General features: G+C 45.8%; 2 protein-coding genes across 2 annotated transcripts in view; one reads left to right on the forward strand and one right to left on the reverse strand.

Moving 5' to 3' along the window:
• LOC101472613 (low-density lipoprotein receptor-related protein 1) overlaps positions 1–21,628 on the forward strand; it is a 101,908-nt gene that overhangs the window by 58,123 nt on the left and 22,157 nt on the right. The window contains exons 17-41 of the mRNA XM_012917475.5: positions 22–147; positions 230–346; positions 454–534; positions 1,443–1,610; positions 3,313–3,495; positions 3,612–3,809; positions 3,937–4,182; positions 5,125–5,322; positions 6,312–6,516; positions 6,666–6,830; positions 6,918–7,162; positions 7,686–7,817; positions 8,636–8,863; positions 9,352–9,526; positions 11,048–11,142; positions 11,255–11,404; positions 11,570–11,710; positions 11,946–12,071; positions 12,189–12,320; positions 15,683–15,817; positions 16,081–16,210; positions 16,326–16,452; positions 16,541–16,692; positions 16,828–16,952; positions 18,010–18,384. Of these exons, the coding sequence (XP_012772929.2) occupies positions 22–147; positions 230–346; positions 454–534; positions 1,443–1,610; positions 3,313–3,495; positions 3,612–3,809; positions 3,937–4,182; positions 5,125–5,322; positions 6,312–6,516; positions 6,666–6,830; positions 6,918–7,162; positions 7,686–7,817; positions 8,636–8,863; positions 9,352–9,526; positions 11,048–11,142; positions 11,255–11,404; positions 11,570–11,710; positions 11,946–12,071; positions 12,189–12,320; positions 15,683–15,817; positions 16,081–16,210; positions 16,326–16,452; positions 16,541–16,692; positions 16,828–16,952; positions 18,010–18,384 (4,155 nt within the window). The remainder of the gene's footprint in view (positions 1–21; positions 148–229; positions 347–453; positions 535–1,442; positions 1,611–3,312; positions 3,496–3,611; positions 3,810–3,936; positions 4,183–5,124; positions 5,323–6,311; positions 6,517–6,665; positions 6,831–6,917; positions 7,163–7,685; positions 7,818–8,635; positions 8,864–9,351; positions 9,527–11,047; positions 11,143–11,254; positions 11,405–11,569; positions 11,711–11,945; positions 12,072–12,188; positions 12,321–15,682; positions 15,818–16,080; positions 16,211–16,325; positions 16,453–16,540; positions 16,693–16,827; positions 16,953–18,009; positions 18,385–21,628) is intronic.
• On the reverse strand, positions 18,528–20,710 carry LOC143418612 (somatostatin receptor type 5-like). Its single transcript, XM_076883972.1, has one exon. The coding sequence runs from the start codon at positions 20,076–20,078 to the stop codon at positions 19,044–19,046; it is 1,035 nt and encodes a 344-aa protein (XP_076740087.1). The 5' UTR covers positions 20,079–20,710; the 3' UTR covers positions 18,528–19,043.

Below are 21,628 nucleotides of genomic sequence, written 5' to 3' on the forward strand. Positions count from 1 at the left end.
CCTTTTTTTCCCCCTCTCCAGACCAGCACACTTGCTCCGCAGACAGATTTAAGTGCAAGAACAACCGCTGCATCCCTCTGCGCTGGCTGTGTGACGGGGATAATGACTGCGGGAATGACGAGGATGAGTCCAACACCACCTGTTCAGGTAGACAAAGACTCATTTATTTTGGGTCGTTTCGGAGGTTTTTTTCTATTTATGACGTGAACTCTGCTATTTTGTGTTTTAGCCCGAACCTGCCCGCCCAATCAGTACTCGTGTGCTAGCGGGCGCTGCATCCCCATCTCCTGGACATGTGACCTGGACGACGACTGTGGTGATCGATCAGATGAGCCTGCTTCCTGCGGTTAGTCAACTTAATTTCCACCCGACAGCTCGTTGTACAAATTGTTTTGCCATATGAGCGCCACGTGAGCTAGCGCTTTATATCTAAAAGTCTTCCTCTGTCCACAGCCTACCCCACCTGTTTCCCCCTCACTCAGTTTACCTGCAACAATGGGCGCTGCATCAACATTAACTGGCGCTGTGATAATGGTCAGTTTCTCTTCTTTATTATCTCGTCTGCGTGTCTTTTATGTCGACGTACAGTAGCAACTCGTTGTTTGTCTTTGTCCCAGTTATCTGTGCATGTTTGGCCACCAGCCTCATTTTTGCATACGCTCTTCTTTTCATCATCTTTTGCGTTTGCATGTGCGTGTCTGTGTGTGTGTGTGTGTGTGCAATTGGTTTTGTTGTCACGTGTTGTGCTGTTAGCCCAATCTGCTGTCTTCCATTGGTTCTGTCTTTCAGAAAAGGATTGTGAGGACGGCTCTGATGAGTTGAATTGTCCAAACCTGACCGGTTAGTGCATAGATCAACATGCACCACAAAAGCCTTGATGCTAGCCTCGCTTTAGGACTGACCAGGCAGGATTAGAAACAGTTAGGGCTGCTTTTCTGCTCATTAAACATGGCCACAAGCTGAGACCAAAACTGCTAGCATTGATTAGTCCATTGTGCACAAATTTGACACCAAGTAAACTATTCATTAAAACAAATACATTAAATAATCAAAGTGTACTTTTTGAGGAATTACTGGAAACCTTAACTAAAGAATAAATGCTATTTTCCAGATGACTTCATAGTCAAATTGTTTAACAAATACTGAACATTATGTATTAGGTTGTCTCAAAAGTGCTCAGAATGCTCTGCTTCCAAGCTCAATGTATCAGCGCTGGGTACATTCTCTCATGGTGCATGGTCTGATCTATGCAGTTTCTGTGATTACTTTGACTCTCATCTTTGATGTTCAATTTAATTTGTGTTAAGTTTTTTTTTAATTTTCTCTGTCGTAATTGAGAAAAGATGATATCTATCTATCTATCCACCTGTCTATCTATCATCTGCACTGCATGCCTCACAAAGTGAGTAAGTTAGCGTTGCTTCACTGCATTTGTTTTCCAGATAACGACTGCGGGGACAACAGTGACGAGGCAGGTTGTAGTCACTCCTGCTCCAGCGCTCAGTTCAAGTGTAACAGCGGCCGCTGCATCCCAGATTACTGGACCTGTGACGGAGACAATGACTGCGGAGACTACAGTGACGAGACCCATGCAAACTGCACCAATCAGGGTCTGTATCTAACCTCCATATTGTCTCTTGAAACTTTTCCACTGCTGCAGAATATTGCTTTCCAATCGAATGCACCTTTAACTAGAAAAAACAGTGTGTTAAAATATCCTTTAAAAAAATCAGTGTGTTAAGAGTCAAGTTTTCTGTTTAGATAAAGCCTTGCTACACTTGTGCGAACAAGTTTTGCCTTGACTTCAACTTGAAGAGGTTTGTTTCATCTCTTTTCTGAACTTCATGTTTCTGTTCACGCAGCACTCCCAAGGATGTTATGTGATGTTATTCAGACACTTGAAGTCGTTTAAATATCAGGCAGGGAAATCTGACACAGTACTTAGCGAAGTTTTATGGTGTATTGCATTTGGAAGGAACAAAAAACAAACATGATTTAAAAAGTAGCTATCGAACGTGACAATTGTACTATACAGAAATAAAATAATACAATAAAAGGACCTGCAGCTGATGGAACAGACTGCATTCTATTACCAACCTCTGTTGTACCCATAAAAATGTATGATAATTGATTTCCCCTGACAAAGAATTTGCATTTATATACTATATAATTAGTATTCATATTTAATAATAAAAGCTTTAGTTGAAGAATGGCTAAGAAGGAGTACTGGCAATAAATGTGAGGAAAGGGGAAAAAGACATTGTGCACTAAAAGTTACGGGCCACTGGCTTACCATAGAAGCTACTTTCGGCTGCTCCCTTATTGACAAGGCGTCGTCACAGCGGGTAGCTCCACATGTTTGATTTGCCAGAGTTTTTACGCTGCATGGCCCTTCCAAAGGAATTTGAGTCTCCTCCTGGGACCAAACCGTGGAGGTTTCGCTTGTTAGCCACTACGCTACAGAGCCCCTACGAAGGCTACTGGCTAAAGTAAAGTGTAAAGTGTGCGTGTTAGTCCCCATAGGGAAATAGTTCCTCTGCATTTAACCCATTCACCCAGTGAAGCAGTGGGCAGCCACCAGTGCAGCGCCCGGGGAGCAGTGTGTAGGGACGGTACCTTGCTCAGGGGTACCTCAGGGTAGCCGTTCAGTGGAGTCGAACCCCCGACCTTCCGATCATTGGGCCACCACTCTACCTACTGAACTATCCCTGCTATCCCTGGCTGATAGTATAGGTTGGATATTTTGCAGTGTTTCTTAGTTGAAACAAACAAGACTGAATGAGTTTACAGAAGTCAAATTTATGTTAAACATTCAAGCTCATGTTCAAGCTGGTGTTTATGAAGCACAGGTAGCTGTTAGTGTCACGGATGGTTCTGCATTAATTTCTTTATTTAATCTCTTTCTTTTGTTTAGTTGATTCAATGGGTTTCGTGTCCGTAAGTCACTCTGTCTGTTAGGTACAACCTTTGACACCCAATAATTCAGATATACCTACTTATACTTATAAGTAACTTCTCTTAAAAGCAGCGAAATAAATCAAATATATTTTGCTGCTGTAACGAACTGCCTGCTGATGTGTAGAAAACAGTGACCTTCTGAATTCACGCTTAAAGCTTTTCTGTCAAATCTGTCCTTCTGCGTGCTAATTTCTAACGGGCACCTCATTAGTTTTAGTTCTCAATCTTTTGAAGTCGCACATTGTTTTTGCTCAAGGCTGCGTGTCCTAATGCGAGAGATGTCGCAAAACGGCGTCACTTTCGAGTGATGTCTTTTTGATGTCTTGTTTTTTGGTTTGTTTTGTGTTTTTTCAGCCACTCGCCCGCCTGGAGGTTGTCATACAGATGAGTTTCAGTGTCGGATGGATGGCCTGTGCATCCCCTTGCGCTGGCGCTGTGATGGGGACACTGACTGCATGGACATGAGCGATGAGAAGAACTGTGAGGGTGTCACGCACATGTGTGATCCAGCTGTCAAGTTTGGCTGCAGGGACTCCGGTGAGGAATCCACACTTCTTAAAATGCACCGACTAATTTCATTCTGCTTCTAATGACATTTTATGCAACGTTCTGACGGACGTTGCTCGTGAAATAACCCTGCCTTCTGTCTGTAGCACGCTGCATCAGCAAAGCCTGGGTTTGTGATGGCGACAGCGATTGTGAGGACAACTCAGATGAGGACAACTGTGAGGCACTGGTGTGTAAGCTCTCTCACCATGTGTGTGCCAACGACTCCACCATCTGCCTGCCCGCGGAGAAACTTTGCGACGGAGCTGACGACTGCCCAGATGGTTCTGATGAGAAACTCTGTGGTAAGGAACAACACCACCCAGGCTATGTCTCATTGCAGGGAACGCAACGCAGCAAGTGAAGGCCTGCATTTAAAATGATCGCTAAAATAAATCAACGGTTAAGTACATCTGTTCCTTTTATCTACAGACTTGTGTTCGCTGGACAACGGCGAGTGCAGCCATAACTGCACAGTGGCTCCCGGAGAGGGGGTCATTTGTTCCTGTCCTCTGGGCATGGAGTTGGGGGCTGACAACAAGACTTGTCAGATCCAGAGCTTCTGCGCTAAACACCTGAAGTGCAGTCAACGCTGCGAGCAGAACAAGTTCAGTGTCATATGTTCGTGCTACGACGGCTGGGAACTGGAGCCTGACAAGGAGAATTGCAAGAGCACGGGTAAGGGATCATGGAAACAAAAGGCAGATTTAGGGAAGTGAGCAGGGGTGTGTGTGTGTGTGTGTGTGTGTGTGTGTGTGCGTGCGCGTGTGTGTGTGTGTGTGTGTGTGTATAGAATTGAGTTACACAGGAGGGGGAGAAGAAGTGACCCTTACTATACCTCATCACTGCCAAAACAGCAGAATCGAAGGGTGGTTTGGTTTCGGGATGAAGGAAATGAGAGGCAAGCCAAGCAGGAAACTGTGGTTGGAGAGGATGCATATCGCCAGAATATGGTATTCTTTTTGGACAATAGACAGTACACTGGAGACAGGAAAGGGGAACATATTACATTGTTTTAATGAGAGTATATGACATGTAAAAAGATTCATGAAGAAAACCTAGCTAGTGTTTTCTGACTACCAGTTTTAGTTTATGAAAAAGTGATTATTAAATGTCAAAGAAAAAACTAAAGAGCTGATGTGTTTTTAAAAAAAATTATTAAAGTCATTAAAAGTGCAATTTGGGAAAGACAGAAAATACTTAATCACTTTATATCAACTTTGAATTTTGTAATCCACATAAAGAATGTAGCTATCTCCCTGCAGCAACGAGGACACAGATTTATGATGCTGCCTCTCACTGCCAGGTCTTAGAGACTAGCCACCAGCACCCTGTCATTCATCCTGCTGCCCGTATGGCTGCCTGTTAGGTACAGATAACTCCTGTCTTATTTACACTGAGTTTTAATTACCAGGGATTAGAGCCACTTTCATACCCCCTCCTTTGCTGGTCAAGCCACACACGGCAGAGGAACAGGGCTGCAGGGTTTTCCATGCTGCACAGCAGAGCCATTTTGGAGCGTTTTGAGTATCAATCAACGGTGACCAAGCAAAAGTTTTAACCCTTTATGATCTGGTTAGCTCCATATTTTAGGATATTGTTTTTTTCCTCTTTCCACAGATCCTTTCAAACCCTTTATCATTTTCTCCAACCGCCATGAGATCCGCCGCATTGATTTGAATAAGGGAGAGTTCAGCGTGTTAGTTCCTGGGCTCAGAAACACCATAGCCCTGGACTTCCATCTCAACCAGAGTGCCCTCTATTGGACTGACGTCGTGGAGGATAAGATCTATCGTGGGAAGCTGTCTGAGAATGGAGGTGAAGCCTTGTACTGTAACAGGGTTTTATGCCTAAAAGACCTAAAAGCACCACCTCTTTGGTTTGTTTTGACAATCGAGGGTCCGCTAAGTTTCATGCCAGAATGCACGATCTTCATCAGTGAAAAACAATTCTATTTGCAGCTGAAAACATCTGGAAATTGGCCTTCCAATTGCAGTGCAATGATTAGGTTTTCTAGGATTTTATTGAGCTGAAAGGAACACATTGGAATGCAGGGCCCCTTTTCTGTGCTTAAAAGCAGAATAGACTGTAGAGTGTGTACAGCTATGCTGCTGGAGCTGTGGCTTCTGGGTAACAGAACATCAGATACTTCATCACATAAGGTCAGACCGGTCAATCAAGACCTGCTGCATCAGGCAAGCAAGGCGTCATCATGGCTGCAGCAGCAATAATGAGGAAATTATGTGCACAAGTCTCCACTTATATTGTGCATCTTACTGTATGTTTATTTGCTTGTTGTGTGTCATGTTTACTTACACAGTCCATAGGCTACATGCAGCAGTATGTGTATGCTTTCATTGTGGCAGAGAGGATAATGACTCGTGTAATTAGACCCTGATTAGGAGCCCAACGGAAAATGAAAGGGTTAGAAAGGGGCTGGAAAATGTGTCTCTTTGCTCCTGGAAGACACCACACATTTGAGACCTTTTCTGCAATTGTAGCATCACCACCCATGCTGAACAATACTACTGTATTTACCATTTGATTAAAGAAAATCGCAGAGTTAACTTCCTATCCAAATAGCTCCATTGCATTTACATAATTTGTCAAACTAAAACTGGATTAGCAGTTAAGATTAGAAATGTAGTCGTCAGCAAATCCCAGCCTCTGCAGCCTTTAATGCTACATGTTGAGATACTGTGTGAATTTAAAAAATGTAAGCACCCCAGAGGAGTGTTTATTTTATTGAGTAGTGAGATGAAATATGATGTTTGAACATATGCCCTGATTTTTTTCTCTTCTTGTAGCTTTAACCAGCTTTGATGTGGTAATCCAGTACGGGCTGGCGACACCAGAGGGTCTGGCAGTCGACTGGATAGCGGGAAACATTTACTGGGTGGAAAGCAACCTGGATCAGATAGAGGTAGCCAAGTTGGATGGAACCATGAGGACCACGCTACTGGCGGGGGAGGTGGAGCACCCCCGAGCTATTGCTCTTGACCCCCGGGATGGGTAACAGCTGTTTATTCCGCCTCCTCCTCATATCAAGGAGAACACATTAACATCACGTTACAATGGCTCTAATTGTTTTGGCTGTAACTACGGAGCTTTTTCAGTTATAAACCTTGCTGACTGTTTCATTTCGTGTTATGGTTCTTTAGGATTCTCTTCTGGACAGACTGGGATGCCAGTTTGCCAAGGATTGAAGCTGCATCCATGAGTGGAGAAGGCAGGAAGACTATCCATAAGGAAACGGGCAATGGAGGCTGGCCAAATGGACTCACTGTGGATTATTTAGAGCGTCGCATCCTGTGGATTGATGCCAGGTTGTACAGAGGGAAAAACATGAAAATATTTGCACATAAATGTTCAGTAATACTCCGAAACATAGCTAAAACTTGTGCTTTATGCAGGTCTGATGCCATCTATTCAGCCAAGTATGATGGTTCTGGACTAATTGAGGTTCTGAGGGGCCACGAGTATCTGTCGCATCCGTTTGCTGTCACCATGTACGGTGGAGAAGTTTACTGGACAGACTGGAGGACCAACACGCTGGCCAAGGCAAACAAGTGGACCGGGAGCAACGTCACAGTGGTGCAGAGAACCAATACGCAACCCTTTGACCTTCAAGTGTACCATCCATCCAGACAACCACAGGGTAGGAAACAGACACACACTCATGTATGCACCACCATTCAATCAGTATATGGAAAGATTACAATCTGAAATTATCTACAAGTTTCTGCCTTCAAAGTTGTTAATTGTACATTTTGAGTTACTGACAGTCATAAACTGAATCACCCCACAAGAAAGTTTGTGTAAGTCAAGACCACTACAGTCAGTATTTCCATCTGCAGTCATTTATAGTTGGCCGTTCTGAGACCTCTCTGACCTCCATCTGCTTATAATGAAAGCCTAAGGCATGTGACGAGACACGAAGGCATCGATAAAACTGTCAGAACAGTAATTAGACAGGAACACCATGCAAGGGGGGAGCTGATTTTGGGAGGGGGGCTGCAAAGTGGCTTGCAGAATTCACGGGGAAAAGAAGTTTTACACTATGCTGAATTTTCTTGACCATTAGGAAGTATAATTACATTCGATTTTAAGCACACATTAAAACATTTCATTGACCTTCATACTTTTAAAATAAAACCTTTTCTGTGCTCATGTCTCCGTAGCTCCTAATCCGTGTGCAGCTAAAGACGGCAAAGAGCCCTGCTCTCACCTGTGCCTCATCAACTTCAATCAGACGTTCTCCTGTGCTTGTCCTCACCTCATGAAGCTGGGCCCTGACAAACGCACGTGTTACGGTAAGGCTGAGCTCACGAACACAAATGCAACCACTGTGGAAAATAGACTCGTTGAGTCTTTCTTAGCCTCCACGCAGTCCTGTTCTTTTCTTGAATGTTACTGTCTAATCCCTGTCCTTGCAGAATTGTTTATTTATAATTTCTTTTATTTTTCTCTTGGAGAAAAAGAGAGAGGATTAAACAGACTTTTTTTTTTTTTTTTTGTTGCTTTGAGGTCTTTTTGCTGTGACAGCTTTGGAGCGTATTGAGGTGTCCGTCTGTAAAATAGTGAAAGCTGGCCTGTTTATTCAGTGTGTGAGTTTAATATTCAAGGCAGCACTTTCTATTATCTTCGGCGGTAATGGAATGGAGAGCCCCATTCTGTCTGATGCAAGCATCAGACACATCCCCCAGCTTCCACCACCGGCTCTGGGATGGCCAATACAGCCCGGCGCTGTCATTACTCTGCCCTCTCCGGCTCTCTTTCCCTCCTTTGCTGTCTATCATTTAAGCCGCACACAGTTAAATGATACTTGACTGTTGAGACCAGTGCAATTGCAATGTATCTTCACTGATTGAATTCGCTCGCTCTACTCTGGCTGTGCTATTGAGTTAGCCAGCCAGACACAATCATTAGTCAAAAGATGCAATTGGATCAACTGTTTGTTCAAGTGGTAGGAATAATGCGTGGATGTACTGATCCATGCTGTAACCATCTATCCGCAGCTCTGACTCATGCATTAGTGTGTACTCGTGCATTTGACTTGAAGCTACATTTAACTCCCGATTACTCACATTGAATACCAAGGGTCCACGTCAACATCTTGTGTCTCCCGCAGAGTCTCGCCAGTTCTTGCTGTACGCTCGGCAGATCGAGATCAGAGGAGTAGACATCGACAACCCGTATTACAACTATATCATCTCCTTCACTGTGCCGGATATCGACAACGTGACTGTGGTGGACTATGATGCTCTGGAGCAGCGTATCTACTGGTCAGATGTCCGTACTCAGACCATCAAGAGGGCGTTCATCAATGGCACTGGAGTTGAAACTGTGGTTTCTGCTGGTATGATGGAGGCAACACGACACATTACAGAACATAATTAAAAGGCTCATTATTTAGAGCCTTACTTTAAGAAACAAATATAGCAGGGTAATTTTATCAGACTGCACCAAGATTTTTGTCCAGTAGTTAAAAATTAATGCTTCTCTCACTTCTAGATTCCTAGTATGCAGATGCTGTTATGTACAAGGGCTCTACACAACAAAACTCATTAGCTTGGGGAATGGCGATCTTTTGCCTGAAATAATAACCTGAGTGGGCACGTTTTGGTGGATGATCTATGCCAGCTAACTCTGTCTTTAAAAAAAAAAACAAGTTAGCTGGAAACAATAAAAGATTCAGGTGATAAAATGTGTCATCAGTTGTCCTGTTAGCCAACAAATGCAGTACTGCATTTTCTAACCTATGGACACGTGTCCATAGAAAACATCTGTTTTTTAAAAAAAAGGCTGATTAATAAGAGTTTGTTCGTGTTCTTCATCTTTCATCAGATTTGCCCAATACTCATGGTCTGGCTGTCGACTGGGTGTCCAGGAACCTGTTCTGGACCAGTTATGATGCCAACAAGAAGCAGATTAATGTTGCCAGACTGGACGGCTCCTTCAAAAATGCTGTCATCCAGGGCTTAGACAAACCCCACTGTCTAGTGCTCCATCCAGTACTGGGGTTGGTCTCGCACACAAATGCACACACACACTCATACTATAAAGCTGTCATGTGTCGCCACGCTGAAGCTTTCAGAAATTGCTCACAGACACCCTCCTGGCTTCACCTATAACTTGCAACAGATACAAGCAGAAGTCTGCACAAAGACACACACAAACAATCATACAAAGTCTGTCTGGCAGGTTCCCCTCTGTGTGCGCTCACAGTAATTCAGTTCCTGACCTCGGAGTGTTTTGTCACTCAGGAAGTGGTTCCAATCCTTCTCCCCTCATGCCGCCTCTCTCTGTCTTTTTTTTCTATTTCTGTTTCAAAAGTTTCTGTGCTCAGAGTATAAATAATTTACAGCAAGTGTCTCTGTTGTTTTGTGTTTCTTTTTCTGTTTCTCATCACTTTCTTCACTGTGTTTATCTTACATCCTGTCCGTTCCTGTCTTGCCTTGCATAAGTTTTTCTTTTTTTGCCAGCTCCATGAACTCAGTCTTTTCTCAGTCCATCAGAGAATAAAAAAGTCCATCTGTATTCATATACTCAGTTTTGATCTGCCGGAATATGTGGGCTTTTGTGTGTTTGAGGTCAGTGAAGAAAAGATATTTTCTTAAGACAAGTCTCTGCCTCTGTGTGCATTATTTCCACTGTACTCCTTCCTCTCTGTGAAAGGCTTTAGCCTCCTTAAGAGGAGGAATGTTTCCGATCTGAGCATTGTTGGCGTGAGAGAAAATGAGAAGCAGATGTGAGATCTGTGAGCTCTCCCCTTTTTCTGGCACACAAACACGCTGACCCCACCAAAGGTGGGTGGGGTCAAAGAAAGTTGAGGCGGGGCAAAGAGTTGGGAGGGAAATGTGTGTGCGTGTTTGTGTGTGTGTGTGTGTACACAAACATGACAATATAGGGGTTTATATGCTTCAGATGCTTTATTTAAGGGTAGTTAACAAACAAAGGAAGGGCGTGGTGGCTCTGGCTGGATTTAACAGAAAGTGAATGAGCATAGAAAATGTGCAGTCCAAACAAAGTGGCACACACACGTATATACATGTTACCCTCTATACTCTGCATATGTGCATTTCCTCATGACAGTTTGAGAAGCAGTCATTTATGTGAGTGCATCTGGTGTGGGAGATTAAAGCTGTCAGCGGTTGATCGGGACATTAATTAACTGCTGAACTAAACGCACTGAAATATAGTTTCTTATTTGTCAGGTTTTTGCCAGCTTTATTTCTGCCTCACTCATCGTCATTACAGTCTGTTGATGCGATTTTGGCTTTGAAATGAAAACGGCAGATTGCGTTTTAGAAAAGTCCAAATAAGCTCGCGTGCAGTTCGGTGTTGCTCACAGACCTGATGCTCTCATTTCTTATCGATAACATCACTGTTGTTCATGCTTTGAGTACCTATAGGCTTTATGGTTTTCAGTGGCGTACTACCACGGTTGGTTCAAGTTTAATAGTGATGTAGTAAAATTTCTCTCTCTCTCTCTTCCTGTTGCGCATCATATCTTTGTGGATTCTCTGCGCACCTCCATCAGGAAGCTGTACTGGACAGATGGGGACAACATCAGCATGGCCAACACAGATGGCACCAACCGCAGCGTCCTCTTCACCAACCAGAAAGGCCCTGTTGGTGAGTTAGCGGCTCTTTTCTGTGACTGTATAAGCGACAGCACCCCCTAGTGACAGGGCAGATGATTACAACTCAGAGCTGTCTTTTTTCTTTTCCTTTTTTTTTTTTTCAGGCCTCTCCATTGACTTTAAAGCTGAGCGGCTTTATTGGATCAGCTCGGGAAACAGCACCATCAACCGCTGTAAACTGGACGGCTCTGGACTTGAGGTGCTTGAAGGGGCCAAGGGCAAGCTGACCAAGGCTACTGCTCTGGCCATCATGGGTAGGTACCCAGAGTGCATTAAAACTGCATTATTCATCTTGCGTGATACTACTCTTATCTGGCTGTGTTGCATTGAAAATTGCTCCGGTTAACACGGTTCTTGTAGTGTGAGATCAGGTTTTAATGGAGAACGCTGATCATCCTCATGTGCGCTGTGTCCTGTAGGAGACAAGTTGTGGTGGGCGGACCAAGGAACTGACCAGATAGGAACCTGTGACAAGAAGGACGGTGGAAACTGGAAAGTCCTGAGGAACAGCACTTCTCCCATGATGCACATGAAAATTTATGATGAAACTGTGCAGAAAGGTGCAGAGTTTGGTGCTGCAAGCCAATTTTTCTGGGGGTTTTTTCAGTCTTTTTTTGCTTTGTGAAATTGCTCTGCAAAAAAAATAGGAAGAAGATATGTCCTTGTTTCATTTAAGATCTGCTGTGCAGACTGCATGTAGCCCAGAGCTTATGTGTGTATCTAAAGCACATCTGTTTATGCCTCTGTTACTAGTCTTTGATTTGTTTTATTTGCTCTTTGCTTTTGTATTTCCAGGCACCAATCTTTGCAGTAATAACAACGGAGACTGTTCCCAGCTGTGTCTCCCCACCTCCCCAACCACCAGATCCTGCATGTGCACTGCAGGATACAGCCTGCGCAGAGGGCAGCAGTCTTGTGAGGGTACGATGCTCCCATACCCATGCCATATGCCTGATTTTAGACAATCCTGGATATATGAAGTGATGAATGTGAAGTGATGCCACGCTCAAAAATGAATATTTTATTTGTTTGCTGTAGGTGTCGGCTCTTTCTTGCTGTACTCTGTGCACGAGGGCATACGGGGTATTCCCTTGGACCCATCAGATAAGTCTGATGCCCTTGTACCAGTGTCGGGCACCTCCCTAGCAGTGGGCATAGATTTTCATGCAGGTAAGAAATTCTCTAGTTCTCTAGTTCGGACCAAAACTTCTGGTCTCAGATTTGCTTAAAAACCTTTAAATTAATTAAAAATCCCAGTCTGCAATTAATACAATACAAAATACTACATAGAGTGCACTATACAGGTCATCGGATGTTCAAGATGGGCTTTACATCTTCCAACAACTGCTCACACTGTCAAGGCAATACACCAGACAATTACATCCACGCTCTTTGGTTCTGTCCACCAGTGCAAAAGTTTTGGCGCGAGATATGTGAAGACTTATCGAAGTGTCTGAAATGTAACATTCCAACTTCCCCCTTAGTGTGTTTACTGGGCAGCTTAGATAATGTCACTTCAGAAAAGAATATCGCCCATATGGTTTTCACTGCCCTATGCATAGCCAAGAAAACAGTCCTCATGAACTGGAAAAATAAAAATAATCTTAATTCTAACCAATATAGGAATTATCTATTAGATTACATTAGTCTTGATACAGCCTCTGCCACCACATCAGATCAATTGCTCTGGACTCCTTTTATCAGCTCCATCACCTAGTGGGGGTGGGGGGTCATAATTTGGTCCCACCTTCACTGTTGTGATTGGTGTGGGGGTAGGGACAGGCTTAGGGCGTCGGGGGGTTCCCCGGAGGCATCTTCCTTGGGGGGCTCAACCCGGGGTAGCGGTCATGTCCGGTTGGGGGCTCTGTTGGCTCTCAGGTGACTGTTTCCTCGCGGCTGCGTGCAGCGGGGCTAGGGGAGGGTCTGTGCTGACGGACGTGGGTTACTGACCTGGTAGCCTGGCTGGCCCTGGGTGGGTCCGGGATGGGCGTGAGGTTCTGGGGGCGCTCTGTCTCTGGGCTGGGGCCCGGGCCGGGCCTCGGGGGCTTGGATCCTGGTTGGTGTGTTGCCGGGGTTGTGGGCGGGTGGGTGCATGGGGGCCTGGCCCTGGAGCAGGGTGCCGCCGGTGCGTCGAACCGCCTGGGGGGCTCTTCAACTGGTGGGGGAGATGGTCACATCTAGCAGGAGCTTTCCTCTCTTCAGGAGCTGCCTCTGTAGGAGGGGGAGATACAGGAGAGGTGGAGGAAGATCTCAGCCTGGGCGTTTACTGTCTTATGTAGTCTGGAAGATGAGTGGATGGTGGGGTGGGTGCAGTTTTCTCTGTGGTGGGGTTGGGTGGACTGTCCCGGGCTCTGTGGAGCCGGGAGGCGCTGCTGCACTGGGCCCCGGTCCGGATGGGCCTGGGCCCCCTTTCCCTGGCGGGTCGCGGAGTGTGGGAGTGCCTACTGGGGTCAGCGGGGGAGCTGGCCCCAGGGAGGGGTTACCTGCCCCTCCCTTCCTTCCCTCCCCATCTCCAGCTGCCTCTCTCTTCCCGCTCCACCACAACCACCCACACATGCAGGGCCTTGGAGTAGGGGTATGTCACCAGGGTGCAGAGGAGGCTACCCCCCCCCCCCCCCCCCCCCCCCCCCCTCTGTCCCCTTCTGGCTGCCTCTGCCTCAATTTTATCCCACAACTTAGACATTCACATTATTCACACTCTCATTACACATACATATAGGATCTTGGGGGTGGGCACAATCACGGAGTCCAAATTACCATCAGGGTGTACACCCCACCCCTGGCATCGTTGCCCACCTCTCAATTTTAAATACACGTAGACATTGAGGGCTATCAGGAGGGACTATGCGCTTACCTGCTGCTCTCTGGCAGGTAGCTCCATGCCCTCCTGGGTTTTAATTGCACCTTAGAACACACATGCATCAACACTACAATGAGCGGGTGGAGGGAGGTTTGGAGTCTTCTCCCACCCCCATTCTCTGCGGCCTGCTGGAGCGGGAGGGCTAGGTGGAGTTGGCCGTCCGACTGCGGTCTGGAGTGTGGGGCCTCCCTGCTGCTACGGAGTCGGGGTGGTCTGCCTCTCCCCACCGCAGGGAAAAGGGTAACACCACCTGGGTCTGGGTGCAGTTCCCCCCTCCAGGGGCAAGGGTACCTAGACCCGGTTTGTAGAGTACGCTTGGGGAGTGTGATCGTGTGTACAGCATCTCTTTATGTCTGTCTCCACGTTGGTTGAGTGTGGAGTGAGTGCATATGAGAGCATGAGGGGGGGAATGGATGTTTGTGTCTGTGTGTGCCTGTATGTCTGTGTCTATATGTCAGGTTGGGTATCAGACGCCACCTCTCTGGGGACACCTCAGGCCCTCCAAGGTTTGGAGGCCTATCTCCACCTACCACCACTTCCCCTGCCGGTGGCGGACTCCGTCAGGTGTCGGTGCGTTGGTGGTTCTTTGTGTCTGGGGGTGGGCGTCCAGGTACACACCGGCTCACTCCTTGGCGGCCGCTTATCGGGGCCTGGAGCCTGGGGCTCACTCGGGCCCCTTCGGGGGTGGAGTGCCCCCGGCCTCTCGGCCTGGGGCTCGGTCACTCAGGCACAGCTGGCGGCCGGCGGAGCTCACGGGCGCGTCACTGCAACTCCCCCTGGCTTCTGCTCCGCGGCTGCTGAGTGAGCCCTCATCTGGGACTCTCCTCAGCTCTTTCTGGGACAGTGGCGCGGCTGCCCCTCTGTTGGTCTTCCATGGTTTCTTGTGTTCTGGGGGCCTCTGGATGTCTGGAGTTTTGATCTCCTCCATACCTGCTTCGCACCCTGGAGGACGGGGCTGTGGCCCCCCCACACTCCCTAGCAGATCGTTACATGGAGAAACCTTTGGAATGCAAGCGCGCGGATCCACACAGGTATGCACACGGGTGTTCACTGCTCGTAGACCCAAATTACACCTTTCTTGGCTGCTACCTCGAAGCACATCTGTCCTGCGTGCTGCACAACAACATTGAATATTTAGTATTTACTGCTGTTTACACTTAGCTAGATTAATGCGATGGTGTTGTGTTTAGTATGTTGCTTTGTTTCTTTTTTTTTTTTGTCTTTTTTTTGCTTGTTTTCTATTCTTCTCTCAACAGGTGATCCAGGAGATTTTTATTTTTTTTCTCCCCCCCTTTCTCACTGTCCCTCTCCCCTTCTGTTTTTCCTTTCCTTCCTCTTTCTTTCTCCCTTTCCTATCTCTCACTCATGTCTGTCCCATCTGTAACATCTGAAAATAAAATATAATAAATAATAAAAACAAAGATCGACCAAATGGACCAATACGGCAATGCCACGATGATCCATTTGGCAAAGTAAAGTATCCTTGTTGGTCTTCAGACAACAATTCTGATGGCTAAAGAACCAAATGGGACAGGCGGGAAAAAAAAAAAAAAAAAAGAAATTCTCTAGTTCTGCATATTTCGTGTAGCTGAATTCACTGCTCCATAAAATATTTGTTAAAGCTACTAGCTTCCTTTTTTAGTCCAACTCTGTGTTTTACTTGTTCCCACAGACAATGACACGATCTACTGGGTAGACATGGGCCTGAGCACCATCAGCCGGGCCAAGAGAGACCAAACCTGGAGAGAGGACGTGGTCACTAATGGCATCGGCAGGGTAGAGGGCATCGCTGTGGACTGGATTGCTGGTGAGAGAAACTGCGTCCCGGCTCATGCGTACTAAATTTAGATAATGACAGTTAGACATACTGATAAAGAGCGTTTTGCTTTTCCTCTCTGCACATTTATCATGCTTGCACATACCGCCTGTCACTGTTAAAAGCAACAGTGTGGACCTGTTGCACTAAGTGAGAAAACAGAAAGTAGATGCAAAAACAGAGAGAAAAAAGTATTATTTCCAGGTCAATGCGGTTTAAAAATTAGGAAATTGTTTCTCCTTCATCCTCCACAGGAAACATCTATTGGACAGATCAAGGCTTCGATGTGATTGAGGTGGCCAGGCTGAATGGTTCCTTCCGCTATGTGGTGATCTCGCAGGGCTTGGACAAACCTCGTGCCATCACTGTCCATCCTGAGAAAGGGTGAGAACGAAGGACTGTGCCAGGTTCCTACTTTAGCTTCTCCTTCTGTGATTTATCTCAATGTTGATTTCTGCGGTATTTGGTTTTCTGTCTTTGCGTGCTTTGGCGCGAGCAGCTACCTGTTCTGGACAGAGTGGGGCCAGTATCCCCGCATCGAACGCTCTCGCCTGGATGGATCTGAGCGAGCCATCCTCGTCAACGTCAGTATCAGCTGGCCCAATGGCATCTCCATCGACTATGAGGTACACCGCAACAGATCATTTTGTACATTTATATCGCTGACTTGCAGCACAGAGAGTGGGCCTAACATTACTTAATGTGGGAATGCAGGATGGTATGCTGTACTGGTGCGATGCCAGGACTGATAAGATTGAGCGCATCAACCTGGAGACTGGAGAAAACAGGGAAGTGGTGTTGGGCAACAACAACATGGACATGTTCTCTGTGTCTGTGTTTGAGAGCTACATCTATTGGAGTGACAGGTCAGATACACCATTCCTACTCAGTCTTATCCCTCTTTTTGCGAATGGTCCTAATGTTTATTTATAAATATATATATTTATATCAGCAAATGTCAGCTTGTGTTTAATGCTGATAATCTGTCTGGTGTCAACCAGGACGCATGCTAATGGATCCATAAAGAGAGGCAGCAAGGACAATGCCACAGACTCTGTGTCACTGAGGACTGGTATTGGGGTCCAGCTCAAAGACATCAAGGTTTTCAACAGGGCCAGGCAGAAAGGTAAGCAAAGTGTGCTTTAAAGGTGACCTGTTACGCTCATTTCCAGCTCCCCATTTTTATTCTGGCACTCCCTGGAATAGCTTTGCATGAATCGCCTTTTAAAACACTCCTTATTTACTCTTTAAAGGTTTTTATGGAGCACCTCAGTTGATCATATCTTTGAAACTTATTTTAGCTCCTGTGTCCTTAAGCTGCTTCTTTCTAAAACCCAGATTTTCTTATGACTGGCTGTCCTTGCAAACAGGACGCAGTGCTTGGAAATTCATGCTGAGCTGACGTCATCTAAGCCCTGAAGTGGAAAAACAAAGTTATAGATGAAGCATGTGTGAACCCTGAGCTTATCACCTTAGAACACATATGCGTTATTATTATTTAATATACAGCAGTGGAGAGTAAATTTTCCCTATTAAGTTTTAATTTCCTAAATTAAAAATGTGCAATAATGAATACATCGACATTAAATCTGAACAGAAAAGTGGACAAAATCGTGTTTTTGTTTCTTAAAATTTCAAAACTTCTAGATTAATGTGCAAAAGTAGTTTTTGCAACAGTGCAAATACATAAATACTTACAAATCCATAAGGTTTACACTAAAGCGTTGATCAGTCACAGTAAACACAGTGTTACCACCACACAAAAATCCCCAGCATCACTAAAGGGGCAAATTTCACTGACGGATTGGCCAGGCATCCCTGGGCATGTATGAGTGCGCTGTGCACGGGTTTCTCGTGATAGCTGAGAAGCTTGTTGGAACAAAGACCTGGAGTAAAATAGCGCACTGCTTACTTGGAGTTAACATGTCAGAAACTGTTTGATATACTACATTTTTTTGTAACATACTTTTGAGAGCTATCTGCAGACAGCAAAGCTAAGATAACAAACACAGGAAATGCTGGAAAGTCTGTTCTCGACGACATCATTGCTTGGCTGCGCCGCATCGTCTGCCTTCACATGCCGCTACATATATTCTATAAAATGAGTAAAAGTATAATAAGAGTCAGGTGAAAATATATTATCATTCAAATGTATATTTAATTGCATTTTGTTCTCTTTACAGGAACAAATGTGTGCAAGGAAAACAATGGCGGATGTCAGCAGCTTTGCCTTTACCGTGGCAAAGGACAGCGTACGTGTGCCTGCGCCCATGGCATGCTGGCTGAAGACGGCCGCACGTGCCGCGACTACGATGGCTACCTTCTCTACTCGGAGCGCACCATACTGAAGAGCGTTCACCTGTCCGACGAAAACAACCTGAATGCCCCCGTAAAACCATTCGAGGACCCCGAGCACATGAAGAACGTCATCGCACTCACTTTTGATTACAGAGGAGGAGGAGGCAAAGGAGCTAACCGTATCTTCTTCAGTGATATTCATTTTGGCAACATCCAGCAGATCAGTGATGACGGGTCTGACCGCAAGACTGTAGTAGAGAGTGAGTTTTCCTGATTCTTAAGTTAGTTTTCTTAATGCTTTGTGCTCCGTCCAAGTAACTAACATGACATGGTGATCTGGCCTAAACCTCCCACCCTACCCCACCCAAGGTTTATGGCTCCTGTCATTTGTCCAGTCATAAGACTCCCTGATAAGAAATCTTCCTGGAGAAGAAATCTGCTGGCTTTTCCCTAAAATACTCATATTTATTCTGTAGATGTAGCCAAAGTAAAAACAAAGGAAAAGCATTTTTTTAGAACAGAGTGAGAAGCAATACAATCAGGCTGAGAGACAGATAGACTTTCATTCACCTTATCTCAGCACAACAGAACACGGGTGCACCGTTAATGTTTTACTTTAATCTCTTTTACAAGGAATGCGTGATATTCCCGCTGTGCATGTAAAGCAACAAATCCCAGAGCAAAGTTCCCGCTCAATTCAAGAGCAACTGTTGTTCAAAGCAATGATGCCGACTGTTGCTGTGAGAGCTCTTGAGTTGACTTTGTTCATGAAGGCAACGCTGACGTCCAGTTTATCTGTAGTCTTTGATCACGTTTTTTTAGCTTGTGTTTTTTTGTCGATCCCAGTTGCCAGCAGTTCCTCGCTGTGCGCAATTAAAATAGTCACGTTATGTCAAGTTAGCTACTCGTAGTAATACTGTCAGGCAGCAGCCATAGCCACATCCCTGCTGTCTCTTTGTCCGTCCCTCTTGAACAGCCTCAGTAGGTCCTGCCTGAACTTTTCAGACATCAGCACATAGAGAATAGGGTTCATCACTGTAGAGGAGGTTGCCATAAAGCGTGCAAACACAGCAAAGGGGCCATAACGTGGTGAGGCTCCAGTGGCTCCTGTGCCTTTATCCGCCAGTAAGGCCAGCGTCATGCCGTAGGACGGCAGCCAGCACAGGGTGAAAGCCAGCACCAGCATAGCTGACGTTTGGGTCACTTTGCTTTGGTAACGCTCCACCTGGGGGGCTCTTCCAGCATGCCGACTCCTCCATAGGAACATGTAGATGCTGCCATATGCCACTGCTATGGTAACTAGTGGTAGAAAGAAGGCCACAAAGAAATGAGACAGTCCATAGATCAGCTGGTCACGGTGGGTCTGGAAAGCAAAGCATGCAAGCCCGTCAAGGGCTTTTTGTGGGGTTCCTACAGAGCGAAAGACTAGCTGTGGAACAGCAAGGCAGCAGGCTGGGACCCAGACCAGTATGGCAGCTACAGAGACTCGGCGAGTAGTGAGAAGGGAATATGCTCTGGCAGGCTTCACCACAGTCAGATAGCGACACACAGCCAGTGTGGCCAGAGTAAAGATACTGGTTGAAGAGCAGGCTGATCCCAGGAAGCCCAGCAGACGACACATGAAGTCACCAAATGGCCAGTGCTGCATGGCTATAGCAGCTGTGTGGAAGGGAAGCATGGAGAGCAAAAGCAGGTCTGAAACGCTCAGGGCCAGAAGCAGGATGTCTGTCCCCATACCCATCACAGAGTTTTGGGGAGACTGTCCAATACGTCCCACCCCTCTCCTCCATCGCTTACATAAGATTACTATCACTATGGTGTGTCCGCTAACTCCCAGCACCAGAATTAGTGAATCTAGTATTGGGACTAGAACCTGTTCCACATTGTCCAGTCCAGGGTCACTGCTACTGTTACCCAACAGATCCTCTGAGCTTGTAGAGTTCAGCAGCAGCATTGTGTCTTCAGTTTTGTTGGGTCAGTTTGTTCAATCTGGTCATAAAACTTCTGATCATAAATGTAGGAATGATTAAGGACATTCCAGTAGCAGTGTTCTCAGAAATGACAACGCACAGATTTACAGTTCAAAGTTTAACATGAATCGCCTCAGACTGAATCATGTTAAATACATAAACACATATGACTGTGCTGACTGTATAAAAGTGTACAGTTAAAGCTGCTTCCTCTCGATCTGTTCCACCTCTTATTGGCTTGGTATTGTAGAGGGGAACAAAGTGAGATCAGGCCCCTCCACTGAAGTCAAGACACACCTGATTTCTGAGCTGCTTGCCATTCTTCTGGTTGAACTCCTGTTAAGGGCAAGCGGGTGTTGAGAGGTGAATGCTGTAGATTGTGTGAGTTCAGAGCAGGCAGCTACTCCACATGGCATTCGCCTTCCACAATCAGTATTCCTCATATATCCAGGAAAGGAACTTCCAGAGAAAACCGCAACAGTGGAAAGGATAGTTGATAGTTTGACAGGAAGACAGGATGAAACCAAGTAAGCGGTAGGTGAACTTTGGACTGATTATGATAGAGCAGGACGTGGATGGGCTGTCCAACTCTCTGTGGGAGGGCCTATTGAGGCCCAACATATTTTTTTTCCCATGCTCTATTTAGTTTCTTCCCATTTTGTGGAAAGGCCTCTGCATTGTCTCGACGTGCATTTGCAGCACAGCCTGCACAAAAACCTGCGCTGATACAAAAAATAAACAAAGAGCGACACAGTGAGATAGTGTTTGCCTTCAGAATCGGGGTAATTATTGACTCCCGGCCTGATGGCAAACACTACACTGCTATCATACCTACTGTAGATAAACGGCCATAAAATCACTGTCAGCAGAGCTCAAGACCTGTATATTCAGCTTGCCTGTATTGGCACAAGCAGCGCGTGAAAATGTAGAGAATCTTTGGTAGCCCTAGATCAACAGTAATGTGATTTGAGCAGACAGTGGTGGCAGTTTGTGATTTAAAATTCATTAACACCGCTAAAGAAAGAGGAAATGGGGGTGAATAGATTTCACGGCGCTCTCTATCGATTGTTAGGGTGTTGATTTATGAGTGCGAGCAGCGGGGGACAGTTGCCTTGCGTGTTGCGATGCTCCGCTTGATTTTCAGTCGCTTTGCTTCTCTCAGAGTCCCATAGCGTGCGCTGGACGCGCGATGATTCACATCTGCGGTGTCGCACTGGAGATATTGAGGTGTAGTGTGAACTGTCCCACCTGGTGGTAAACCTCACCGTTGCTTTGGCCTGACATCTGATGGGATGAGATCATATCCAGTCCTAAGAAAAGGCTGCTTTAATCATTAGACCTGCACTGTTCCATTGCAGCAGCTGCAGTAACAAGTAGGGGACTATTACTTATTATTTGGAGCGGTCTCTGACTCCATGAAGCACAAGTTACAGTATTTGTTTGTGTCTGCGTCGCGTGTTTTCTCAATACCGGTGCAGCTGTTCTCCATCTGATGTTGCAGAACTTTGTGTTCCTCCATCTCTGCTGACTTTTG

This window comes from Maylandia zebra, linkage group LG5 (genome assembly GCF_041146795.1).
Source record: "Maylandia zebra isolate NMK-2024a linkage group LG5, Mzebra_GT3a, whole genome shotgun sequence".
Lineage (NCBI taxonomy): Eukaryota > Metazoa > Chordata > Actinopteri > Cichliformes > Cichlidae > Maylandia > Maylandia zebra.

What these genes read in the sequence shown, in the direction of transcription:
- LOC143418612 (XM_076883972.1), bottom strand. Translation starts at nt 20,078, where the DNA reads ATGCTGCTGCTGAACTCTACAAGCTCAGAGGATCTGTTGGGTAACAGT.